At 41.3% G+C, this 21,708-nt stretch overlaps 1 protein-coding gene across 8 annotated transcripts in view; it reads right to left on the bottom strand.

Moving 5' to 3' along the window:
• Positions 1-7,775: 7,775 nt before the first annotated feature.
• The window catches only part of ssr1 (signal sequence receptor, alpha), a 17,247-nt gene continuing 3,314 nt past the window's right edge, over positions 7,776-21,708 (bottom strand). The window contains exons 3-10 of one of the 8 annotated variants that reach the window (XR_013815683.1): positions 20,153-20,249; positions 19,960-19,998; positions 16,398-16,660; positions 12,233-12,309; positions 12,077-12,155; positions 11,910-12,003; positions 8,647-9,375; positions 7,776-8,291 (exon numbers count right to left, since the gene is read on the bottom strand). Coding sequence is in view for 3 of the 8 variants with exons in the window: in XM_079806430.1 (XP_079662556.1) it covers positions 9,308-9,375; positions 9,472-9,486; positions 11,910-12,003; positions 12,077-12,155; positions 12,233-12,309; positions 16,398-16,660; positions 19,960-19,998; positions 20,153-20,249 (732 nt within the window). In the remaining 5 variants the exon portion in view is untranslated. Of the gene's footprint in view, positions 9,376-9,471; positions 9,487-11,899; positions 12,004-12,076; positions 12,156-12,232; positions 12,310-16,397; positions 16,661-19,959; positions 19,999-20,152; positions 20,250-21,708 lie in introns of all 8 variants that reach the window. The other 7 variants (XR_013815684.1, XR_013815685.1, XR_013815686.1 and 4 more) reach the window with 7 other exon arrangements.

Below are 21,708 nucleotides of genomic sequence, written 5' to 3' on the forward strand. Positions count from 1 at the left end.
TGTTCTCACTGTGACAAGAGATTCAGTCAGTCAGAACATCTTAAAAATCATGAGAGCATCCACACTAGAGGAAAACCCTTACAAGTGTTCACACTGTGACAAGAGATTCAGTTAGTCAGGACATCTTAAAAACCATGAGAGCATCCACACTAGAGGAAAACCCTTACAAGTGTTCACACTGTGACAAGAGATTCAGTTAGTCAGGACATCTTAAAAACCATGAGAGCATCCACACTAGAGGAAAACCCTTACAAGTGTTCTCACTGTGACAACAGATTCAGTCAGGACATCTTAAAAACCATGAGAGCATCCACACTAGAGGAAAACCCTTACAAGTGTTCACACTGTGACAAGAGATTCAGTCAGTCAGGGCATCTTAATAACCATGAGAGCATCCACACTAGAGGAAAACCCTTACAAGTGTTCACACTGTGACAATGATTCAGTCAGTCAGAACATCTTAAAAACCATGAAAGCATCCACACTAGAGGAAAACCCTTACAAGTGTTTACACTGTGACAAGAGATTCAGTTAGTCAGAACATCTTAAAAACCATGAGAGCATCCACACTAGAGGAAAACCCTTACAAGTGTTCTCACTGTGACAAGAGATTCAGTCAGTCAGAACATCTTAAAAATCATGAGAGCATCCACACTAGAGGAAAACCCTTTCAAGTGTTCACACTGTGACAAGAGATTCAGTTAGTCAGAACATCTTAAAAACCATGAGAGCATCCACACTAGAGGAAAACCCTTTCAAGTGTTCACACTGTGACAAGAGATTCAGTTAGTCAGGACATCTTAAAAACCATGAGAGCATCCACACTAGAGGAAAACCCTTACAAGTGTTCACACTGTGACAAGAGATTCAGTTAGTCAGGACATCTTAAAAACCATGAGAGCATCCACACTAGAGGAAAACCCTTACAAGTGTTCTCACTGTGACAACAGATTCAGTCAGGACATCTTAAAAACCATGAGAGCATCCACACTAGAGGAAAACCCTTACAAGTGTTCACACTGTGACAAGAGATTCAGTTAGTCAGAACATCTTAAAAATCATGAGAGCATCCACACTAAAGGAAAACCCTTACAAGTGTTCACACTGTGACAAGAGATTCAGTCAGTCAGAACATCTAAAAAATCATGAGAGCATCCACACTAGAGGAAAACCCTTACAAGTGTTCACACTGTGACAAGAGATTCAGTCAGTCAGAACATCATAAAAATCATGAGAGCATCCACACTAGAGGAAAACCCTTACAAGTGTTCACACTGTGACAAGAGATTCAGTCAGTCAGGACATCTTAAAAACCATGAGAGCATCCACACTAGAGGAAAACCCTTACAAGTGTTCTCACTGTGACAAGAGATTCAGTCAGTCAGGACATCTTAAAAACCAAGAGAGCATCCACACTAGAGGAAAACCCTTACAAGTGTTCTCACTGTGACAAGAGATTCAGTCAGTCAGGACATCTTAAAAACCATGAGAGCATCCACACTAGAGGAAAACCCTTACAAGTGTTCTCACTGTGACAACAGATTCAGTCAGGACATCTTAAAAACCATGAGAGCATCCACACTAGAGGAAAACCCTTACAAGTGTTCACACTGTGACAAGAGATTCAGTCAGTCAGAACATCTTAAAAACCATGAGAGCATCCACACCAGAGGAAAACCCTTACAAGTGTTCACACTGTGACAAGAGATTCAGTCAGTCAGAACATCTAAAAAATCATGAGAGCATCCACACTAGAGGAAAACCCTTACAAGTGTTCACACTGTGACAAGAGATTCAGTCAGTCAGAACATCATAAAAATCATGAGAGCATCCACACTAGAGGAAAACCCTTACAAGTGTTCACACTGTGACAAGAGATTCAGTCAGTCAGGACATCTTAAAAACCATGAGAGCATCCACACTAGAGGAAAACCCTTACAAGTGTTCTCACTGTGACAAGAGATTCAGTCAGTCAGGACATCTTAAAAACCAAGAGAGCATCCACACTAGAGGAAAACCCTTAAAAGTGTTCTCACTGTGACAAGAGATTCAGTCAGTCAGGACATCTTAAAAATCATGAGAGCATCCACACTAGAGGAAAACCCTTACAAGTGTTCACACTGTGACGAGATTCAGTCAGTCAGAACCTCTTAAAAACCATGAGAGCATCCACACTAGAGGAAAACCCTTAAAAGTGTTCTCACTGTGACAAGAGATTCAGTCAGTCAGGACATCTTTAAAACCATGAGAGCATCCACACTAGAGGAAAACCCTTACAAGTGTTCTCACTGTGACAAGAGATTCAGTCAGTCAGGACATCTTAAAAACCATGAGAGCATCCACACTAGAGGAAACCCCTTACAAGTGTTCTCACTGTGACAAGAGATTCAGTTAGTCAGGACATCTTAAAAACCAAGAGAGCATCCACACTAGAGGAAAACCCTTAAAAGTGTTCTCACTGTGACAAGAGATTCAGTCAGTCAGGACATCTTAAAAACCATGAGAGCATCCACACTAGAGGAAAACCCTTACAAGTGTTCACACTGTGACAAGAGATTCAGTCAGTCAGAACATCTTAAAAATCATGAGAGCATCCACACTAGAGGAAAACCCTTACAAGTGTTCACACTGTGACAAGAGATTCAGTTAGTCAGAACATCTTAAAAACCATGAGAGCATCAACACTAGAGGAGAACCCTTACAAGTGTTCACACTGTGACAAGAGATTCAGTCAGTCAGAACATCTTAAAAACCATGAGAGCATCCACACTAGAGGAAAACCCTTACAAGTGTTCTCACTGTGACAAGAGATTCAGTCAGTCAGGACATCTTAAAAACCATGAGAGCATCCACACTAGAGGAAAACCCTTACAAGTGTTCTCACTGTGACAAGAGATTCAGTCAGTCAGGACATCTTAAAAACCAAGAGAGCATCCACACTAGAGGAAAACCCTTACAAGTGTTCTCACTGTGACAAGAGATTCAGTCAGTCAGAACATCTTAAAAACCATGAGAGCATCCACACTAGAGGAAAACCCTTACAAGTGTTCTCACTGTGACAAGAGATTCAGTCAGTCAGAACATCTTAAAAACCAAGAGAGCATCCACACTAGAGGAAAACCCTTAAAAGTGTTCTCACTGTGACAAGAGATTCAGTCAATCAGGACATCTTAAAGGGGTGGTAAACCACGATTTCACTATTCTAACTTTAGCTAGCGTGTAATGTTGCTGCTTGAGCATAAACAACATCTGCAAAGTTACAACGTTCAAAGTTTAAAGCAAAGGGAGATATTTGCTTTTAAAGAAATTAGTTTCTAAGAACTACAGCAAACGGCCAGCAGGGACTACACACATTCCTCCAGGGTTGGTGACATCAACAGGCTCAATATTTACATAAACCCCTCCTCCGAGAATATTAAATAAGGGGGGGTGAGGCCATTTTGTATCGCGGCGCTGTTGTGGTATAGTAGGCTGGAGTGTTGCTGCCGCGATGCCGAGGAAACGCTGTTATTTTCATCCGGATTGCAGGTCTGGGGTACTTGCTCTGTTCAGCCTTCCTTGGGACGGGGGTGCGTTGCGGAGCGTTTAACATACAGCATGTTATATGCACGTGTGTTTGAGTCAGCGGGGAATCAGGCGCGCGGGGCTCTCTGCAGCACATCTAACAGAGGAAAACATCCACCGTCTTCGCGATTTCAATGCCAGATTTGCACAACGTCAGCTGCGTGAAAAAAACACTGCCGGTGCGTGGATGCACGACGCGCGCGCTGCACATTTCACGGAGGACAACACAAACTTCCACAAACTTCGCAAGTTCAATACAGGATATGCACAACGGCTTGTCCTGAAAGCTGGATTTACAAACAGAAGCTGTTTACGGGCCACAACCTGTAAGTCTGATTTATTTTTCATCGATGTGTTTTCCTGTAATAGGTTAATTGTACGTTGTAGCAAGGAAGTAAACAGATGACAACGCTGTTCTGCAAACCAGTCTGTTAAATGCTCATTCATACTTAACGTTATCCGACGAACACCTAACGTTACAAACATTAACATTAAAATCTCAACAGCGAACCTGGCATTAGTGTAAATGATTCTTTGATTAGAGCTTTTATGTATTGTTTATCTACAGGCATGCTAAACATGGTTCTGTGTGTGATTTGGCTAACTTACTAGTTAAAGCCAGTGCTTAGTGTTCGTTTTGGGTTAGTTCTTGCGACAGATATTTGGCTATAATCGTTCTAAAAATACAAAAGTTAAAGTGCCATTCAGTAGCGATCATTATAGATCCGCAGTCTTTACTCTTGAGGACTGAACAGCTTCTGCTCGATCATCTTCACTCAAATGTTCTGGGTCTGATTCGAGCTCATATGGTTTTATTGACGCCGTTGTTTCTAACACTGAACAGCCTCCGGTAAGGGGCGTGACGTTTCCGACGTGCACTGCGGTTAGCGAATCACAACACACTGGGCCAGCTAACCAATCTGAGCCCATTGCGTATTTTTGAGGGACTGGCTTCATACAACCCGGAAAGCATCAGACCGTTTTACAAGGAGGGACAGAGCAGTGTAGAATAAAGGTCAAATATATGAAAAATAAGGCAATTTTTTTTTAAACGAAGCATGAACACATGTTACAGTGCACCCCACAAACACAGCTAAGCCTTCAAAAGAATGTGTTTTACCACCCCTTTAAAAACCATGAGAGCATCCACACTAGAGGAAAACCCTTACAAGTGTTCACACTGTGACGAGATTCAGTTAGTCAGAACCTCTTAAAAATCATGAGAGCATCCACACTAGAGGAAAACCCTTACAAGTGTTCACACTGTGACAAGAGATTCAGTCAGTCAGAACATCTTAAAAACCATGAGAGCATCCACACTAGAGGAAAACCCTTACAAGTGTTCACACTGTGACGAGATTCAGTTAGTCAGAACCTCTTAAAAATCATGAGAGCATCCACACTAGAGGAAAACCCTTACAAGTGTTCACACTGTGACGAGATTCAGTTAGTCAGAACCTCTTAAAAATCATAAGAGCATCCACACTAGAGGAAAACCCTTACAAGTGTTCACACTGTGACAAGAGATTCAGTCAGTCAGAACCTCTTAAAAACCATGAGAGCATCCACACCAGAGGAAAACCCTTACAAGTGTTCACACTGTGACAAGAGATTCAGTCAGTCAGAACATCATAAAAACCATGAGAGCATCCACACTAGAGGAAAACCCTTACAAGTTTTTACAATGTGACAAGAGATTCAGTCAGTCAGAACATCTTAAAAACCAAGAGAGCATCCACACTAGAGGAAAACCCTTAAAAGTGTTCTCACTGTGACAAGAGATTCAGTCAGTCAGGACATCTTAAAAACCATGAGAGCATCCACACTAGAGGAAAACCCTTAAAAGTGTTCACACTGTGACAAGAGATTCAGTCAGTCAGAACATCTTAAAAATCATGAGAGCATCCACACTAGAGGAAAACCCTTACAAGTGTTCACACTGTGACGAGATTCAGTCAGTCAGAACATCTTAAAAACCATGAGAACATCCACACTAGAGGAAAACCCTTACAAGTGTTCACACTGTGACGAGATTCAGTCAGTCAGAACATCTTAAAAACCATGAGAGCATCCACACTAGAGGAAAACCCTTACAAGTGTTCTCACTGTGACAAGAGATTCAGTTAGTCAGAACATCTTAAAAATCATGAGAGCATCCACACTAGAGGAAAACCCTTACAAGTGTTCACACTGTGACAAGAGATTCAGTCAGTCAGAACATCTTAAAAACCATGAGAGCATCCACACTAGAGGAAAACCCTTACAAGTGTTCACACTGTGACAAGAGATTCAGTCAGTCAGAACATCTTAAAAACCATGAGAGCATCCACACTAGAGGAAAACCCTTACGCGGGGGACGGGGGTTGGGGTGGGGACATGTCCCCCGCACTTTTAATAAAACGTACATTCGTCCCCCGCACTTTTAATAAAACGTACATTCGTCCCCCGCACTTTTAATAAAACGTACATTCGTCCCCCGCACTTTTAATAAAATGTACATTCGTCCCCCACACTTTTACCGGGTTGCACCGGTCCTAGTCGCACCGCTCTTACTGGCCTACGTCTGTTACACAAGCAAGTTCGTTTATGTAGAAGCCAACGTAAATAAATCTAGATTTAAATTCAAAGACACAAAATATATTCTTACCCAAAAACGAGCCGATCTGAACACTATGGAGTGCTTACACTCGCGTTCAACACTCCAATTCATACTCGAAGCCATAGGGCGCACTCTCAAAGAAAAAACAAAACTGTTTCGTAGAAGTAAAACCCTGTCACGTTCCAAAGGCATTCAGCGCTGTAGCAGCAGCTGAATAAAAATAATCGCTATGACTGATGAAGCGTGACAACAAACACGATTGCGACAATAGCCTATATGGTTTGTGGTTTTCCAGACATCTCAAGGTTAGGGCTGGGACGGTTACTGCATTACCGCAATACCGCGGTCACGTGACGCCTACTGCGGGTCTGAGATCGTCACCGCCATCATCGCAAAAAAAACCCACATTGGCCTGCACATGTGTGCACGTTGTGTCTAATTCCATGGATTCATTGATTCTAATGACATGGATTGTGTCTAATGACATGGATTGTGTCTAATGACATGTGTGTCTTATATGGATTCAAGGTTTTCTAAACAAAACTTCATCAAAAGATAGAGCAAATCCGACCTTTCGCGAGTTGGAGAGCGCAATGTTCCATTATAACATTCCATTTGTATCGACTATTAGGCCTATATGCGAGAGTACCTGTGTAATGTCTTGTAGCCTATAATTTAAATTTAATTTTACTAAAGCATAAAATTCAGGCGCATAAGCAGGACCTCAGTTTTTAATTGCACGTGCTTAACACAATTCTCTCACATGGTTGCGCAGCTGACAATAGCGGGTAGGGAGATAGAAGTCATGAAAGCAGAAGAAGAACGCACCGCCCGGGCCATGGGTTTGTGTCGAACGCTGGTGAACGCTTTCTCCCATAGCTGGCAAAAAAAAACAACGGTTTCAGAAAGAGCAAACTGAGCTGGACCTGCCTCAGCACTCCTTAGTACTGGTAAGTTTTAACTCTCTTCCAACTCTGTTTGGGAAAGATTCACTACAAATAAGCTGGGCCTGCGAAATTTCTTTCAATATAATCAATAAATAATCTATTGTAGGCAATTAAATATAAGTAGGCTATGTGATTCTGAAATTCCAATTTCATTAAAAGGCTATCGAAAAAGATATCCGTCTGGCAGGCTTACAATCACAGTGTGACACTTAGTTAAATTAAATAGCTTTCGTTAAATATTTGAACCGCTTATAATGTAAATGTAAATTAATAGCCTGAATATGTAAAAAATATGTAATATAAGATGACGATTGTAATCTGAAAGTAAAAATATGGGAAATAAATAAACATGAACAAATATATATTACTGATCAATACCGATAAATAAAAATGTCTTTGTTTATGCTGTTCCATCTTCAGATCTCTCAGTCGTGATCTGATCTGCTCTCTCAGCAAAAAAATATGAATGCTGATGTAAACCATAGCCTAGTCTATATTTCGTTTTGCCAGCACTTTGTTTCAGATATCATTCCATTTCTGTTCTAATTGTTCCTGTTCTAAACGTAAAAAGATAAATGTAAAATAAACATGTTCCTTATTATGTTCAATTGCCTGCGCTGGTGTGTGTGTGCGTGTGCGGCTGTGCGTGAAAGTCGAGCGGGTTTACTTGCCAAGGCTGCATTTATTTAATAAACAATACAGTTAAAACATTAATATTGCGAAATATATTCACATATACATTCACAGATGTTTTAATTTGTAATGATATAGTGAAGTGTAATTTACTGTGACCAAAGTTGAATTTTCAGCATCATTACTCCAGTCTTCAGTATCACATGATCCTTCTGAAATCATTCTAATATGATCATTTGATGAAAAGGAAACATTTAGGATTATAATCATTGTTGAAAACAGCTGTGGAAACCATGATGCATTTTATTTTTCAGGATTTTTTAATGAATAGAAAGTTAAATGAACAGCATTTATTTGCATTGAATAAAGCATGGAAAATTCTTTTATTTTATAAATGCCACTTGATCAATTTAAAGCAATACAGTTAATGTGTGTGTAAGAATGAGTGTGTCTGAGAGATTGTGTGTGAGAATGTCTGTGTGAGTGTGCGACAGAGTGCGTTACCCCTTTTCCACCAAGGCAGTGCTAGAGCTAGTTCAGAGCCAGAGCTAGTCCAAGTTCATAGTTGGGACTGTTTTTCATTACAATATGCGTTTTTTTTTTGGCATGGTTTCATTCCCGGGGCTAAATATCACATAATTGGGGTCACTTCAACCCACAGACATGAAAAACAGCCCGCGGCAACAGTGATGAAGTAGCCCAATTCCGCGGGAAAACCGCAGAGATGGCAACACTGCCGCTGCCTCGCTAGCGTTGCTGAGAAAGATGAGACGTATACAGTGACGTAAGACATGGCTCTGTTGTGGCTCTCAGCATGTGGAAAAGAAAACGGTTCTTAGAAGGCTCCTCAGTCGAACCAACTATGAACTGGGACTAGCTCTGGCTCTGAACTAGCTCTAGCACTGCCTTGGTGGAAAAGGGGTAACACACTCACACAGACATTCTTACACAATCTCTCAGACACACACAAAATCTCTCTCTCACACACACTTAAAGACTGTCACAAAATCTGTCTTACACACAAACACACAAATATTTAGTTCAATTTATTTTTATTTGTCCAAGTAACATTTAGAACTGTACATCAGCTCAACATCGGTTTGCTTGTAATACAGTCACTTTATTAGATCGATCAAAGAAACAAAAGAAAAGCAAACAGACGTCCTGCAGAAACTCATGAGGAGGAGCGAAGCGGTCCTGATGAAGGGCGAACCGCAGCGCCCGCTCGTCTTCACATGATTCGTTTAAAACCGTCAGTCTTCATCAATTCATCGGCTGAAGACAGACGGCAGAAGCTGCTCTCAGAGGCTCAGAGGAAACATCCCATAATCCTCAAACTCTTCCCGAGAAAAACAAGCCTGACTATGATCAAAGGAACCATCGGCAATTCAGAACATAAACCAAACATACAGAAGCGGAACTCCTCGCTCACTTTCACTTAAAAAAATGTGTGTGTGTGTGTTGTGTGAGTGTGTGTGTGTGTGCATCAGTCTCTGCTGGCGTCCAGTGATGGACAGATGGTCATCTCACTGTAAACACAGATGATGAGGCGATGGGCGTCCGTTCACTCGTCTGAGCCGGCCGAACGCTTCTGAGTCCTCTTACGCGGAGACCGTCTGGGAGACGCTTTATCTGGGACACACAGAGCAGCGTCAGTAACACCACACACACACACACACACACACACACACACACACACACACACACACGGAGACGGGAAGCGCTCACCTCGCCGACTCGCCACTGACCGGCCAGAGGAAATAAAGAGAGAAAGAGCAGCGTGAGGTCAGACAGAAGAACAAACCCTGAGATCATTCAGTCACACGGCTCTGAGGTCACATGACACACAACACACCTCATCTTTTTTTCACTGTTTATATTTTTAATAACTTGTATAAGGGCTGCACATTACATCTGCTATTATTATGACATATTGCACAGAAAATAATTAGAATTACGATTGTGTTTTATTGTTAGTTTGACCTCTAAATAAAGGCATGACCTAATTATATCTTAAAGTTAGAGATGAGAGATCTTGAGAAAGTGATTTTATGATTAAAACTAGATCAAATCTCTGATGTGTTGATAAACTCAACGTTCACACCCGATGATATTTGCTCTGGTTTTAATCATAAAGCTCTTCATTAGTGTGTGTTGATTCAAGGATGTTAGAGTTTGAGCGGGAGACAGAAATCCTGAGGAGGAACAGCATTTCTTGCAATTTTGTAATTAAATTTAGGGCCCTAATAAAAAATAAAAAAAAACAGTCTAATTAATTGAAATCATGAAACAGACCGATTAACAGCAATTTATTAAGTTTAACACACAAATTTTAGGGTCTTATGAAATATAATTTAAGAAAAATTAACCATATTTTTTATACAATTTGTATGAATGGATTCTGCATCAGAAATCATTGGGTGCTGATTTAACCCTCTGGGGTTCTTCATTTATGGGTCACACTCAGGAACTTCTGGTCAAAAATGATTAAGATAAAAAATATTTGAGTAAAATCAATGAAATATATTTTTGTTCAATAATATTTTCTCTTTTCTTTTTTGGGGTTTTGAGATGATTTTATAATTTATAATTAATATTTATGCAATATTTATGACCCATTTTTTACCATTGAATAAAATGTATTAAAAAAAATAATATATATATAAATTTAAGCTGTATTTCATTTTAGAGTCAAGCCTAGGCCTCATGAAAGCAATTTTTTAAATGAGATCGGTGCCATCCGGTGGACACATTGAGCATTTTCATCACGCAATAGCACATTTTTACCACTATAGTGGATCTTGCGATTTATAAAAAATGTTAAAAATCGTAGCTTCATCGGAATGGTCCGAAACTTGGTGACTTTATTGGTACTTGGTATATGAACACCCAAAAAACTTGGGGACAGGATTTGAAAAGTCTAAGTGGTCGTAAAAAACAAAGTGTCACACTCAGGACCTTCGGGTCAAAAATGACCCCCATAGGAAATGAACGGGAAATTGGCAAAAATATGAAAATACAGAGTTTTTTTGTGCATACAATCTACAAATCAGCCAGGATGCAGAAAAAAAGGACTCAACAGTGAAGGGGTGAATCTCTAAAACATCAAGAGTGCAAACCGGACAAAAAAAACACACACACACACACACACAAATGTGTGCCATTCCAAAAGTTAATTGTGTTTTTGTGTGTGTGTGTGTGTGTGTGTGTGTGAGTTTGTCTATTTTGCACTCTTGATGTTTTAGAGATTCACCCTTTTTTTGACTGTGTGTGCATTAGTGTACGGGTGGGTTTAGGGTGTAGGCGTTAATAAAACACTGTTGCATCACTTCCTGCCAATGCTGTGCCCCTTCTAGCCTCAACTCTTCTCTGTTTCAGTGTGTTTCTGAGGCAGGATAACGGCGCCACACACTGGCCGGGCATGTGTACTACATCGCTTTGAGTCGGTTCAGTGCTCTGGTGTGTAGGCGGAGATTGAGGGGGAAAAGATGGGATAGAGAAAGCTCTGGCTTCGTGTGGGCGGGGCCTTCGTTCAGTTTCTTACAAGACTTAATTCTTCATGTGCAGCTTTAATGTGTGTGGATTTAAGGATGTTAGAGTTTGAGTGGGAAACAGAAATCCTGAGGAGAAACAGCATTTCTGCAGCACATGATCCTGAGGAAGATTGATTTGTTGCAGTTAATTTCATTTTTGTAATTAAATTTAGAGCCCTAATCAAAAAGCATCTCATGATGGTCATTATAATATTAGATAAAGCGAGTTAATACGAATTCTTCACTTCCAAACGTTTAAATCAATGAGCTTTTATTTTGGTGGGATATTATTGAAATACTGTAAACAGGGTTCCCGCCCTTTCTCAGCCGTCATTTTAATTTTTACTACGACACATTGCTTTAGTAGTTTATTGCCATGACTATAAATCAGTTTTAATATGAGATCTTTACATTATGACAAGTCAATATCATTGGAACAACTAGTGTAATTTATTACTCGTCACAGGACGAGTGTGAGCCTGTGTGAACCGCACACACACTGGAGATGAGGAGTGTGTGATTTAACGTCTGATCTGTTCAGTTATGCTGTGATTGTGCAGCCCATGTGATTATTGAAGGATTATGATTGGCTGAGCTGCTGAAGCCGGCGGGCTGTGATTGGCTGAGACTCACTGATCTGGTTGAGTGTTTCCTGTGGGATCCAGCTCATGTCCACATCGTTGTGATTGGAGGTTCCCACCTCGACTTTAGCCGCGGGTCGCCTCCTCTGCACACACACATACACACATTGATCTTCTGCATGAAGACTTGAGATGATGATGAAGAGGAGGAGCGCTCACCTTGCGTGACTCGAGCAGCTGATGAAGGCCGACCACCAGCAGCAGGCCAAGCCCCGACAGGAACACGTACATGAAGATCCTGAGGACACACACACACACAGTGAGCACAGCGCCACCTGCTGCTCAAACACAGAAGGAGCTTCACTAAAGCCTCACGTCTCTCCGTCCAGGCCGTCCTCCCTCTCGGTGATGGTGACCGTCTGGTTGAACACGGCGTCCTGGAACACATTCCCCTGAAACAGAAACGAGACGATAACTAAATAAAAACTAGTGTTGGATGACAAAAACTATGACGAAAGTCAACTGTCATTTTCGTCAACAAATAAAAACGAGATGTAAATGTTAGTGAGGGTGGATTAGGGAAGAGATGGGGTCAGAACTGATGTCCTGTGTCACAGATGAACACATTTGATCTGAACTGATCTAACCTCTGGAAAACACACGATCTACAGGCTCACACACCCCCAATCCAGATCCAAAGCAGCTCAATCAATCAATCAATAACACACATTTATGACAGACCAGTGTTTATGAACTAATGCTGATGAATAATGACAATGTTTACTTTATGATGTTTATATAGTAGAGCTGCAACTAACGATTATTTTTTCTGTCGACTAATCTAACGATTATTTTTTCGATTAGTCGACTAATCTAACGATTATTTTCCCAGATTAATCTTATTATTCTTTTTTACTGATTATTGTATTTCAAAGAGGGTAGTGAATTTGTATATTATTTTAACATGAAATCAATGAATGATGACAATATTAATTGTATTTCAGGAAGGGTAGTGAACATAGTATGCCATTTTATAATGAAATATATGAACACAAGAAGCTTTTTAAACATAATATATAATGATACTATTCATCATAAAATGTATACAGAGCGGGCCTAATAAGGAAAAGTTGTTTACTATAGTAGTTAAGTATGATTTACTTATTGATTTGTGTCAAAAGTAAACGAAAATGCACTTGTATTTATCTGCAAAAGGTTCACATACAGGAGCTTTCAGCATAGTGTTAATGTATAACTAGTCATCTATTTTGAAGATACATGTGCATAAACAACGACTAAAGCTGCCAGAAGTTTTTGCCCAAACTTCAAAGACACATTTAAATGATTAAAGCTAGAGGCATATCTTAACTTTAATGTTACTTTAAATCATGCAAAGTACCTATACACAGCATGTTATTATGCATATGTGTTTGGGACAGAGGGGAACCGGGTCGCATTAACAGGAGATATATGCAGCCCATAATAAATAAAAGCACGAGACGTACTGGGGTCGGAGAAGAACACCGGAAAATGTGACCGTCTGTTGCAATACACGCGCCACGGTTCAGCTGCACGAGAGAACACTGGCAGCAGGGTTGCCAGGTTTACACAACAAAACCCACCCATTCGTTACTCAAAACTAGCCCAAAACAAGCCCAATCGCGTTTCGGGGAGGTTCTCTGGTAAACATCGCGTTCGGGGGGTTAAATATGTGTTTTTTTGCTTCAACCCGCGGACATAAGACACAGCCCGCGGCAACAGTGTAGAAGTAGCCCAATTCCGCGGAAAAAAGCGGACTTGGCAACACTGACTGGCAGTGTGAAAGCTCCCGCTCTCCACGCGCACAGCTCCTGCTCTGCCACCGCGTGCAGTGTGAAACCAAGCCTGTAGTGCTTCAGTCAGAAATTGAAGCTTTCGCGCCTCGATCGCCCCCCGGTGGCCGGTCCCAGTATAGCTCCTAAACCCCGCCTCTCCATGTATTAGAATGGGCGCGAGACACACTAAACAATTTAATTACACTTCAAATAATTGTTTCCTAAAGATGGTTTCTGTCATTTTAGGCAGTTTTTATTACAATAATTTCATTTCAAGTGTTCGTTTTTTAAATAAGTTTAGTTTTAGTGAGTTATTTGATGCTATAAAAACGAGGGGTGTGACGTCATGATTGACAACTGAGATTGACGGCTTCTCTGAATGAACTTGTCACTGAGGCACTAACGGACTTTTTTCTGGATTTTGGGGAGGAGATTGGAGCTTTAGCTTTAATTTCTACACTTCCATAACTGTTTATTTCACACCAACATAATGAATTGTTCTGCATCTGCGAGAGTGTGGGCGGGCTTTTGATAATCGCGCCTCTACTTCCTGTTCTCTACTGCGCAACTCCGGTCCCGAGATCGCTACTGCGCAGACTCGGTCCCAAGATGTCAGCGCCGTGAGCGGGCCTATGAAAGCTTCAACTTTGGTCAGCGGAAGTCAATGAAGTCGCGTCGTCCATATTTTTTTACGGTCTATGTGTGAAACCGGCGTTACAGAGCGAACAAAGCACAGTTTTATTCGGCTGTTTAAAGTACTCCCACACTTTTGAATGTCGCGGTCTGGCTTTATATGATAAATGATCATTTTCACTATGCCCGGGAGCAGAAGCTGCCATTATTCTAGATCTTCTGTTCCATTCTAGAACGTAAATAATGTGCCGCCGACGCGTCGACGCATTTCACGCACGACGTCGACGCGTCGTTGCAGCCCTATTATATAGTAATATGTTTTAGATGGTTGTAACATTGCAGGAGCTTGAATGAGCTCCTGCAACTGCAATAGAGGCGCAGACATTTCAAAATAAGAGTCCCGGTGTATTTCCAGCTGGTTTATAATTAGAAGTCACGCATTATATATTCGTTTTTGCTTACACAATAAACTATATTTAATTTAATTCCCATTTAATTCATATTCAGTAGGAAAGACCAGTATTTGACACATATTCAATAAGGCATTAGGGTTATAATAGTTCACTAAAAATCTTCATTACTTGAAATTAAATAAATGTTAACTGAAATTAAAAAAATAAACAAACTTATTTGAAGCTTTAGCTTAACCTGATATGTCCTACTGACTAAAGCAGAAATACAAAGTTATACAAACTATATAGAAAAAAGTGAATTGAGCTCTTTCGTGTATTTTTAATGTCAAAAACAAAAATGTGAAAATCTCGGTACGAGTGACATTGTTACGTGATGCTTAAATGCTTAATGTATTACAATTTAACTAAACTCATTAGATTTTAGGAGACTAAAACTAGACTAAAACTAAAAACAATTCAGGTGACTAAAATATGACTAAAACTAAATGGCATTTTAGTCAAAAGACTATAACTAAAACTAATTCAAAATATGCTGTCAAAATAGGGCTGGGCGATAAAATGATAACGCTATGTATCGCGATAGACACGTAATCGATATCAATAAAAAATGCGTTCGATAAAACGTTCGATAATTATTACTTTTTCTTCGTCGGAAGAAACCAGAGGATGGGAAGCAAGTTTGGTTGCATGAACAAAGGCACTCGCTCTCTGGTAACCAAGCAACATTGGGAGTGACAGGCTAACAGCCAATCAGGTAACTGTAGCTAGTTTGGTTGCGCCATATGTTGGATTCATTCTTCAGGAACAGAACCGGCGTGGAGTGATAAGTGGAAAATGAGTGCTGCAGCGAGCGAGGAAATTGTTGATAAAACAGGAAAACAAGTAAGCTCGCCAGTATGGCAGTTTTTTGGATTGTATAAGTCTGACCGTCGTCCCCACCAAGACTGGTCAGCGCGAGCCTCGTTCGTTTGTGCTATTCTTGACTTTGGCTGAATACGAAATCACCCCCTAAACCCTCAATCACTATTCCCTACTTTAATCCACTAATACAGTTCACTTGAAGGAATGAATGAAAACAAGTGAGCGAATTCGGACAGGCACTGTGTGTACATCAGACTCGTTATTGTGGTGCAAAGTGGGATAGAATGAGTGCACTCAATAACATCCACTATGGTTTCGGACACCACTAAAAATGGCTGTTCACCCAGATAATGCCCTATTTAAGGGCATAGGGGGCGATTTCAGATTCAGCCTTTGAAACAACATGGAAAGGTGATGTTACTCTGCATCAGTGCCTTATGACAAAGCATCTAAACGCTACAGTGACAAAGAAATAACGGAGGCACTGCACCTTAATGTTAAGAGATAATTAAGTGTTGATTGTGATTTTAGACTTGTGTTTATATATTTTAATTGTTTGAGTGTTTTCCGTGGTTGTGTTGACATTTCTGCCTTTATAACTGAGGGGATTATAATCAGAGGAGGGTTAAGTTTAAAATAAAAATGTTTAAATGTAATATTTCCCCTGGTCCTTATTTTAAATGGGTCATAAAACATTGCTTCATATCGGTCGATATCGATAATTATTGAACTTATATCGTGAGACAGTTTTCAGCCATATCGCCCAGCCCTATGTCAAAATTAACACTGGTGTGAGAGAGGAAGAGGAGTGAGACTCACGCTGAGGTCCCTGTAGTTGAGGTTGATGACCAGGCCGAAGGGCCGCCCGCCCATGGGCTCGGCCGGGATGAAGGAGTACTCGAAGGTGGCCTGGCGCTGAGGGGGAACCTCCGTCCCCAGCTGGAGCGCGGTGAAGTTCTGAATGTAGAACTGGAAGTCCTGAGGGTAGCGGAACGAGGCGTCCAGAGAGTCCACGATGAAGTTCTCCGAGCCCTTGTTGGTGAAGCCCAACAGGAACTTCACAATGTTGTTGGCGGGAAAATCTGCCGTTTGGAGAGAGAAGCGGCGCTCATCGGTCTGTGCACGAGTGGGCGGCAGTGTTTGAAATGAGTGTGTGTGTGTGTGTGTTGAGTGTCATGTGATCCATCAGGCGTTTATAATCCTCATATTAATCAGATCTTTATTACAGCTCACACACTGCTCTACACGTGTCTTAGTTCTATCATCTGTACCCATAATGCAACACAATGATTGACAAATGTACGAACCCTTCCTCAAACGCCTGATGATGTAATGTTGAGTGTCGCCGCTTCAGTCCAGCTGATATATTACTAACTAGAGGATTGGCTGAACGAGAGCGGTGGGCAGATCCTGACTAACTGAAACGACTCTGATTGGCCACTGAGATCCACAGAGTCGTCTGTAATTGGCTGCACTGCTCAGCGCTGTGGGTGTGTGAGAGAGTGAGAGCGCGTGTGTGAGAGTTTGTGAGAGAGACAGTGCATGTGTGTGTGTGAGAGAGCGTGTGTGTGTAGTTGTGTGATAGAGAGTGTGTGTGAGCGCGCGCATGTGTGTGTGTGACTGTGTGTGTGAGAGCGAGTGAGAGTGCGTGTGTGTGTGAGTGACAGTGTGTGTGTGTGTGTGTGTGTGTGTGAGAGAGAGAGAGCGAGTGAGTGTGCGTGTGTGTCAGTGTGTGCGCGTGTGTGTGTCTGTGTGTGTGTGTGTGTGAGAGAGTGTGAGTGACAGTGTGTGAGAGACAGTGTGTGACTGTGAGAGACAGTGTGTGAGTGTGTGTGAGAGTGACAGTGTTTGTGACAGTGTGTGTGTGAGTGACAGTGTGTGTGTGTGTGTGTGAGTGTGTCTCACACATGCACACACATACAGTGTCACACACACACACACACACACACACACACACACACACACACACACACACACACACACACACACACACACACACACACACACGTGCTCTCTCTCTCACACAGTGTCACTCACTCACACACACACACACGCGTGCTCTCACACACTCCAGCCTCACACACTGTCATTCACACGCGTGTTCTCTCTCACACAGTCACTCACACACTCTAGCCTCACACAGTCACTGACACACACGTGCTCTCTCTCTCACACACACACACGTGCGCGCGTGCTCGCTCACACACTCCAGCCTCACACACACACACACAGTGTCACTCACACGAGTTGACAAATATCTTTGTTGTCGAGGAGTCGTCTGATCTCATGTGCCCTGATGTAAGGGCCAATATGGCGATTTGACCACTAGGGCGCTGTAGCGCTAGAGTGTAATGCAGACAGTACACATGTGGCGGTAGAAGAAAACACTGCGCAAATGACGGAGTGCAAACTAATCTGAACTAGCAAGATGTGGGAAAGTTTCACAAAACGTCAAACTAAGGCTGCGTCTCATTCAGCTCTAGTTCAGTAGTGAGGGCACTGATCAGGGATCAGCCCATTGACTCGTGTCCTGATCAGTGCCCTGATCACTGAACTAGAGCTGAATGAGACGTGCATGTTGGAGCACTTAAAGAGGAAACAATTAACTAACTAGCGGTAAATCTCTTTATTAGAGAATGCAATATTACTAATAATTGTAATATTATCAATAATAATATAATTACAGTAATGTGATGATTTATTTAGCATAGAATAAAGTTTGATGGAGCTTGGAGTCAGGACTGTTTTTATTATTATTATAACACTATTAGGTATTATAGTCTCATCACTTGCCTGTATTTTGTTTGATATGTATGAAGACTCAAAAGAGGCGATGTTAGGAAGAATATCATGTCACTTCTTCATATTGTTAATTAAAAGGTGAATGAGAATCTGTCAGCTCAATTGTCATGTAAGAGATTAATATTATGTCATTTTGTCTGCAAAGTCATTTGCAGATTAATATTTTTACCGTTCTTTGTGTCATGAAGTAAATGTCCTCTTTTTCTGTTTTAGTTCTAAGAAAAGCAGTGGGCCTGTTATTGTTTTACAAATGAAGCTCTTAATACTGCAGCCAAGAGATGCTTACATTCAAACATCTATTTTTTGTTGTTGTTGTCTGTAATGCAGCAAATTTTTGTTTATCATCATTTATTTTTTCAATTGAAAGCGAACAGAATATTTAAACAATGCTTAGAGAGCATTTGTGTGTGATTTGAGTTCTGAGAACTTGAGTTCATTAAAACAACCATTTCAAAAGTTGAAGTGACTTTCTTTTATATATATTATAGTTAGAATATGTATAACTCAATGTTTTAACTAATTAAAAAAGCTGAATAATCGTTGAAAATGTACTGATTAGTTGGCGACGACAATGGCAATAAATTGACAATTAGTCGATTAATCGTTCTAATAATCGTTAGATTAATCGATTATTAAAATAATCGTTTGTTGCAGCCCTACACGAGTGTGTGACGCTGTCAAGAGGACATCGGGTGTGAAGCGCCCGGCTCTCTGCGCGCGTGTGAGTGAGTGAGAGTGTGTGTGTGTGAGTGTGTGTGTGTGTGTGAGTGACAATGTGTGTGCGAGTGAGTAAGTGTGCGTGTGTGTCAGTGAGAGACACTGTGTGTGTGTGTGTGAGAGAGAGACACTGTGTGTGTGTGTGTGAGAGAGAGACACTGTGTGTGTGTGTGTGAGAGAGAGACACTGTGTGTGTGTGTGTGTGAGAGAGAGAGACACTGTGTGTGTGTGTGTGTGTGTGTGTGTGAGAGAGAGACACTGTGTGTGTGTGTGAGAGAGTGACACTGTGTGTGTGTGTGAGAGAGTGAGTGAGAGACACTGTGTGTGTGTGTGTGTGTGTGTGAGAGAGTGAGAGACACAGAGTGTGTGTGTGTGTGTGTGTGGGGGGGGGGGGGGGGGGCATGTTTTTGTGAAATATCAGGACACAAATGTGTATAATGACATGGGTATTACAAAAAGAGGGTGAAATATGAGGACGTTCCCCATGTCCTCACTTTCAAAATGCTTATAAATCACAGAATGAGGTTTTTTTCAGGAGGTCTCCTGTGATGGGTAGGTTTAGGGGCAGGGGCAGTCTGTGTGTGTGTGTGTGAGTGAGTGAGAGAGATGGGTAGGTTTAGGGGCAGGGGCAGTGTAAGGGGATAGAAAATATGGTTTGTACGGTATAAAAACCATTACGCCTATGGAATGGAATGTCCTCACATTTCACAAAAACAAACGTGTGTGTGTATGTGTATGAGAGAGAGAGAGAGTGTGTGTGTGTGACGCTGTCGAGAGGGGTTCGGGTGTGAAGCGTCCGGCTCTCCGCCCTAGAGTGAGACGCTGTGTGTGATTGGCTCATGTTTGATGATGTCAGCCTTACTTGTAGAAGAAGAAACATCTGCACTCCTTTTCAGCGACCCTGTTGATGACCCACGGGTGAATAACGGACATGACATCATCAGCGCATCACCCAGCAGCCACGCATCATCACACATCACATGTATAAGATCATGATCATGTTATTAGCAGTGAGGGCGACGCCCAGGTCAAGAGGTCAGTGTGTGGTCACTCACCTTCTCCTTTGACGAAGAGGATGGTGGTGTCAGCGTTGGGTGAAGCCTTCATCTCGCCCACCAGAGCTTCCTCCTCCTCCTCCTCCTTCTCTTCAGTCTGAGAGAGAGCACAGCATGAGGATCTGACCGACCACAGGTCAGGTGACTAGGGCTATACGGCTGAAAACTGTATCACGATATAAGGGTTTCATATCGGTCGATAGCGATATGAAGAATGAATCCAACATGAGACACGATATGGCGCAACCAAACTATATACAGATTGGTTGTTAAGCCTTGTTTATACTTTCGGCTGGCTCCGCAGAGCTGACTGCGCGCGCTCCTCCCCACACGGACGAGGCGTTTATACTCGACCCGCTCGCCGTTGTGCTGTTCTTTGGAACGACAGAGGGCGACTCGGAGTAATTGTTTTATAAACCATCAGGAAAAAGCGTAGAGAAGAAGTGGCTAATGTACACAGGTGATGGTATTTATTTTAGTACACTTCACCGAAAACCACACTACAGAAGGATTGTGTAAAACTCAGAAAACCTTGATATTACTACTTGTGACATGAGAACAAAATATATGCACACATGTATACAACTAGGCCTGTCGCGATAGTCAATAAATCAATTAATCGCACAATAAAAAATAAAAAATTTGCTCGATAATTTTTCCAGCCGCGATAATTTCCAGCGTCCGTTTTTATATCCATTTTTGCCGAGCGTTACATGATCACGCTCTTATACATGTAAACGCTTCCAAGCGCGACAAGACAAAAGAGAACACGCTGTCAATGTCCTGTGTGTGTGTGTGTGTGTCAGTGTGGCTGCTCATGTCAGCTAATCGAGGGACACTGACACACACACACACTCGACGCACAGACAGACTCGCGTCAGTCTCCTGCTCCCATTGAGTTCTTTTGCTCTTGAACGAATAACAACAACAACAGAGAATTTTGAGTTCTCATATTAGGAGTCTTAAATGAGTTAGATAACGTCTTAAATGAACTTAAAGAGTTGTGAGATAATGAGATGCGCGGGACAACATCAGATCTGCGTCATGTTCGTCAGCGGCTGTTCTTAAAGTGACAGTAGCACTGATGATTCCTGTCATTAATGTTCATCACAGAACAACGGGAACAGAGAAAAGTGTAGCTTTAATGATGATTAATCTATATTTCATTTATTATTTATGCAGTTAAGAAAGCTGTTTGATAACTATTACATTTCTGTATATGTCTTACAGGGAAGGCCACAGGTAAAAATAACATTTACTATAATGGGTTTATGTAAAGATTGTTTTAGTTCACTTAAATTAAAAGTTGTTTTATTTAAAGCCTAATAAATGTTGAAATTGGGAGCGTTCAGTTATACTGTAATGTGACATTATTAATGTTTCATAGAGACATCAGTGATACTGGCCTTCATCATAAAAACATGACAATACAACACATATTTAAAATATACTGTCAATAAATTGTTTCTACATTAATTTGGAGAGTAACTGAAATTATTACAATATCAAAACATTAAAAACGTATTAATCGTGATTAATTACAGAAAAAATGTGAT

The sequence above is a fragment of the Gobio gobio genome, assembly GCF_949357685.1.
Source record: "Gobio gobio genome assembly, chromosome: 23".
Classification (NCBI taxonomy): domain Eukaryota; kingdom Metazoa; phylum Chordata; class Actinopteri; order Cypriniformes; family Gobionidae; genus Gobio; species Gobio gobio.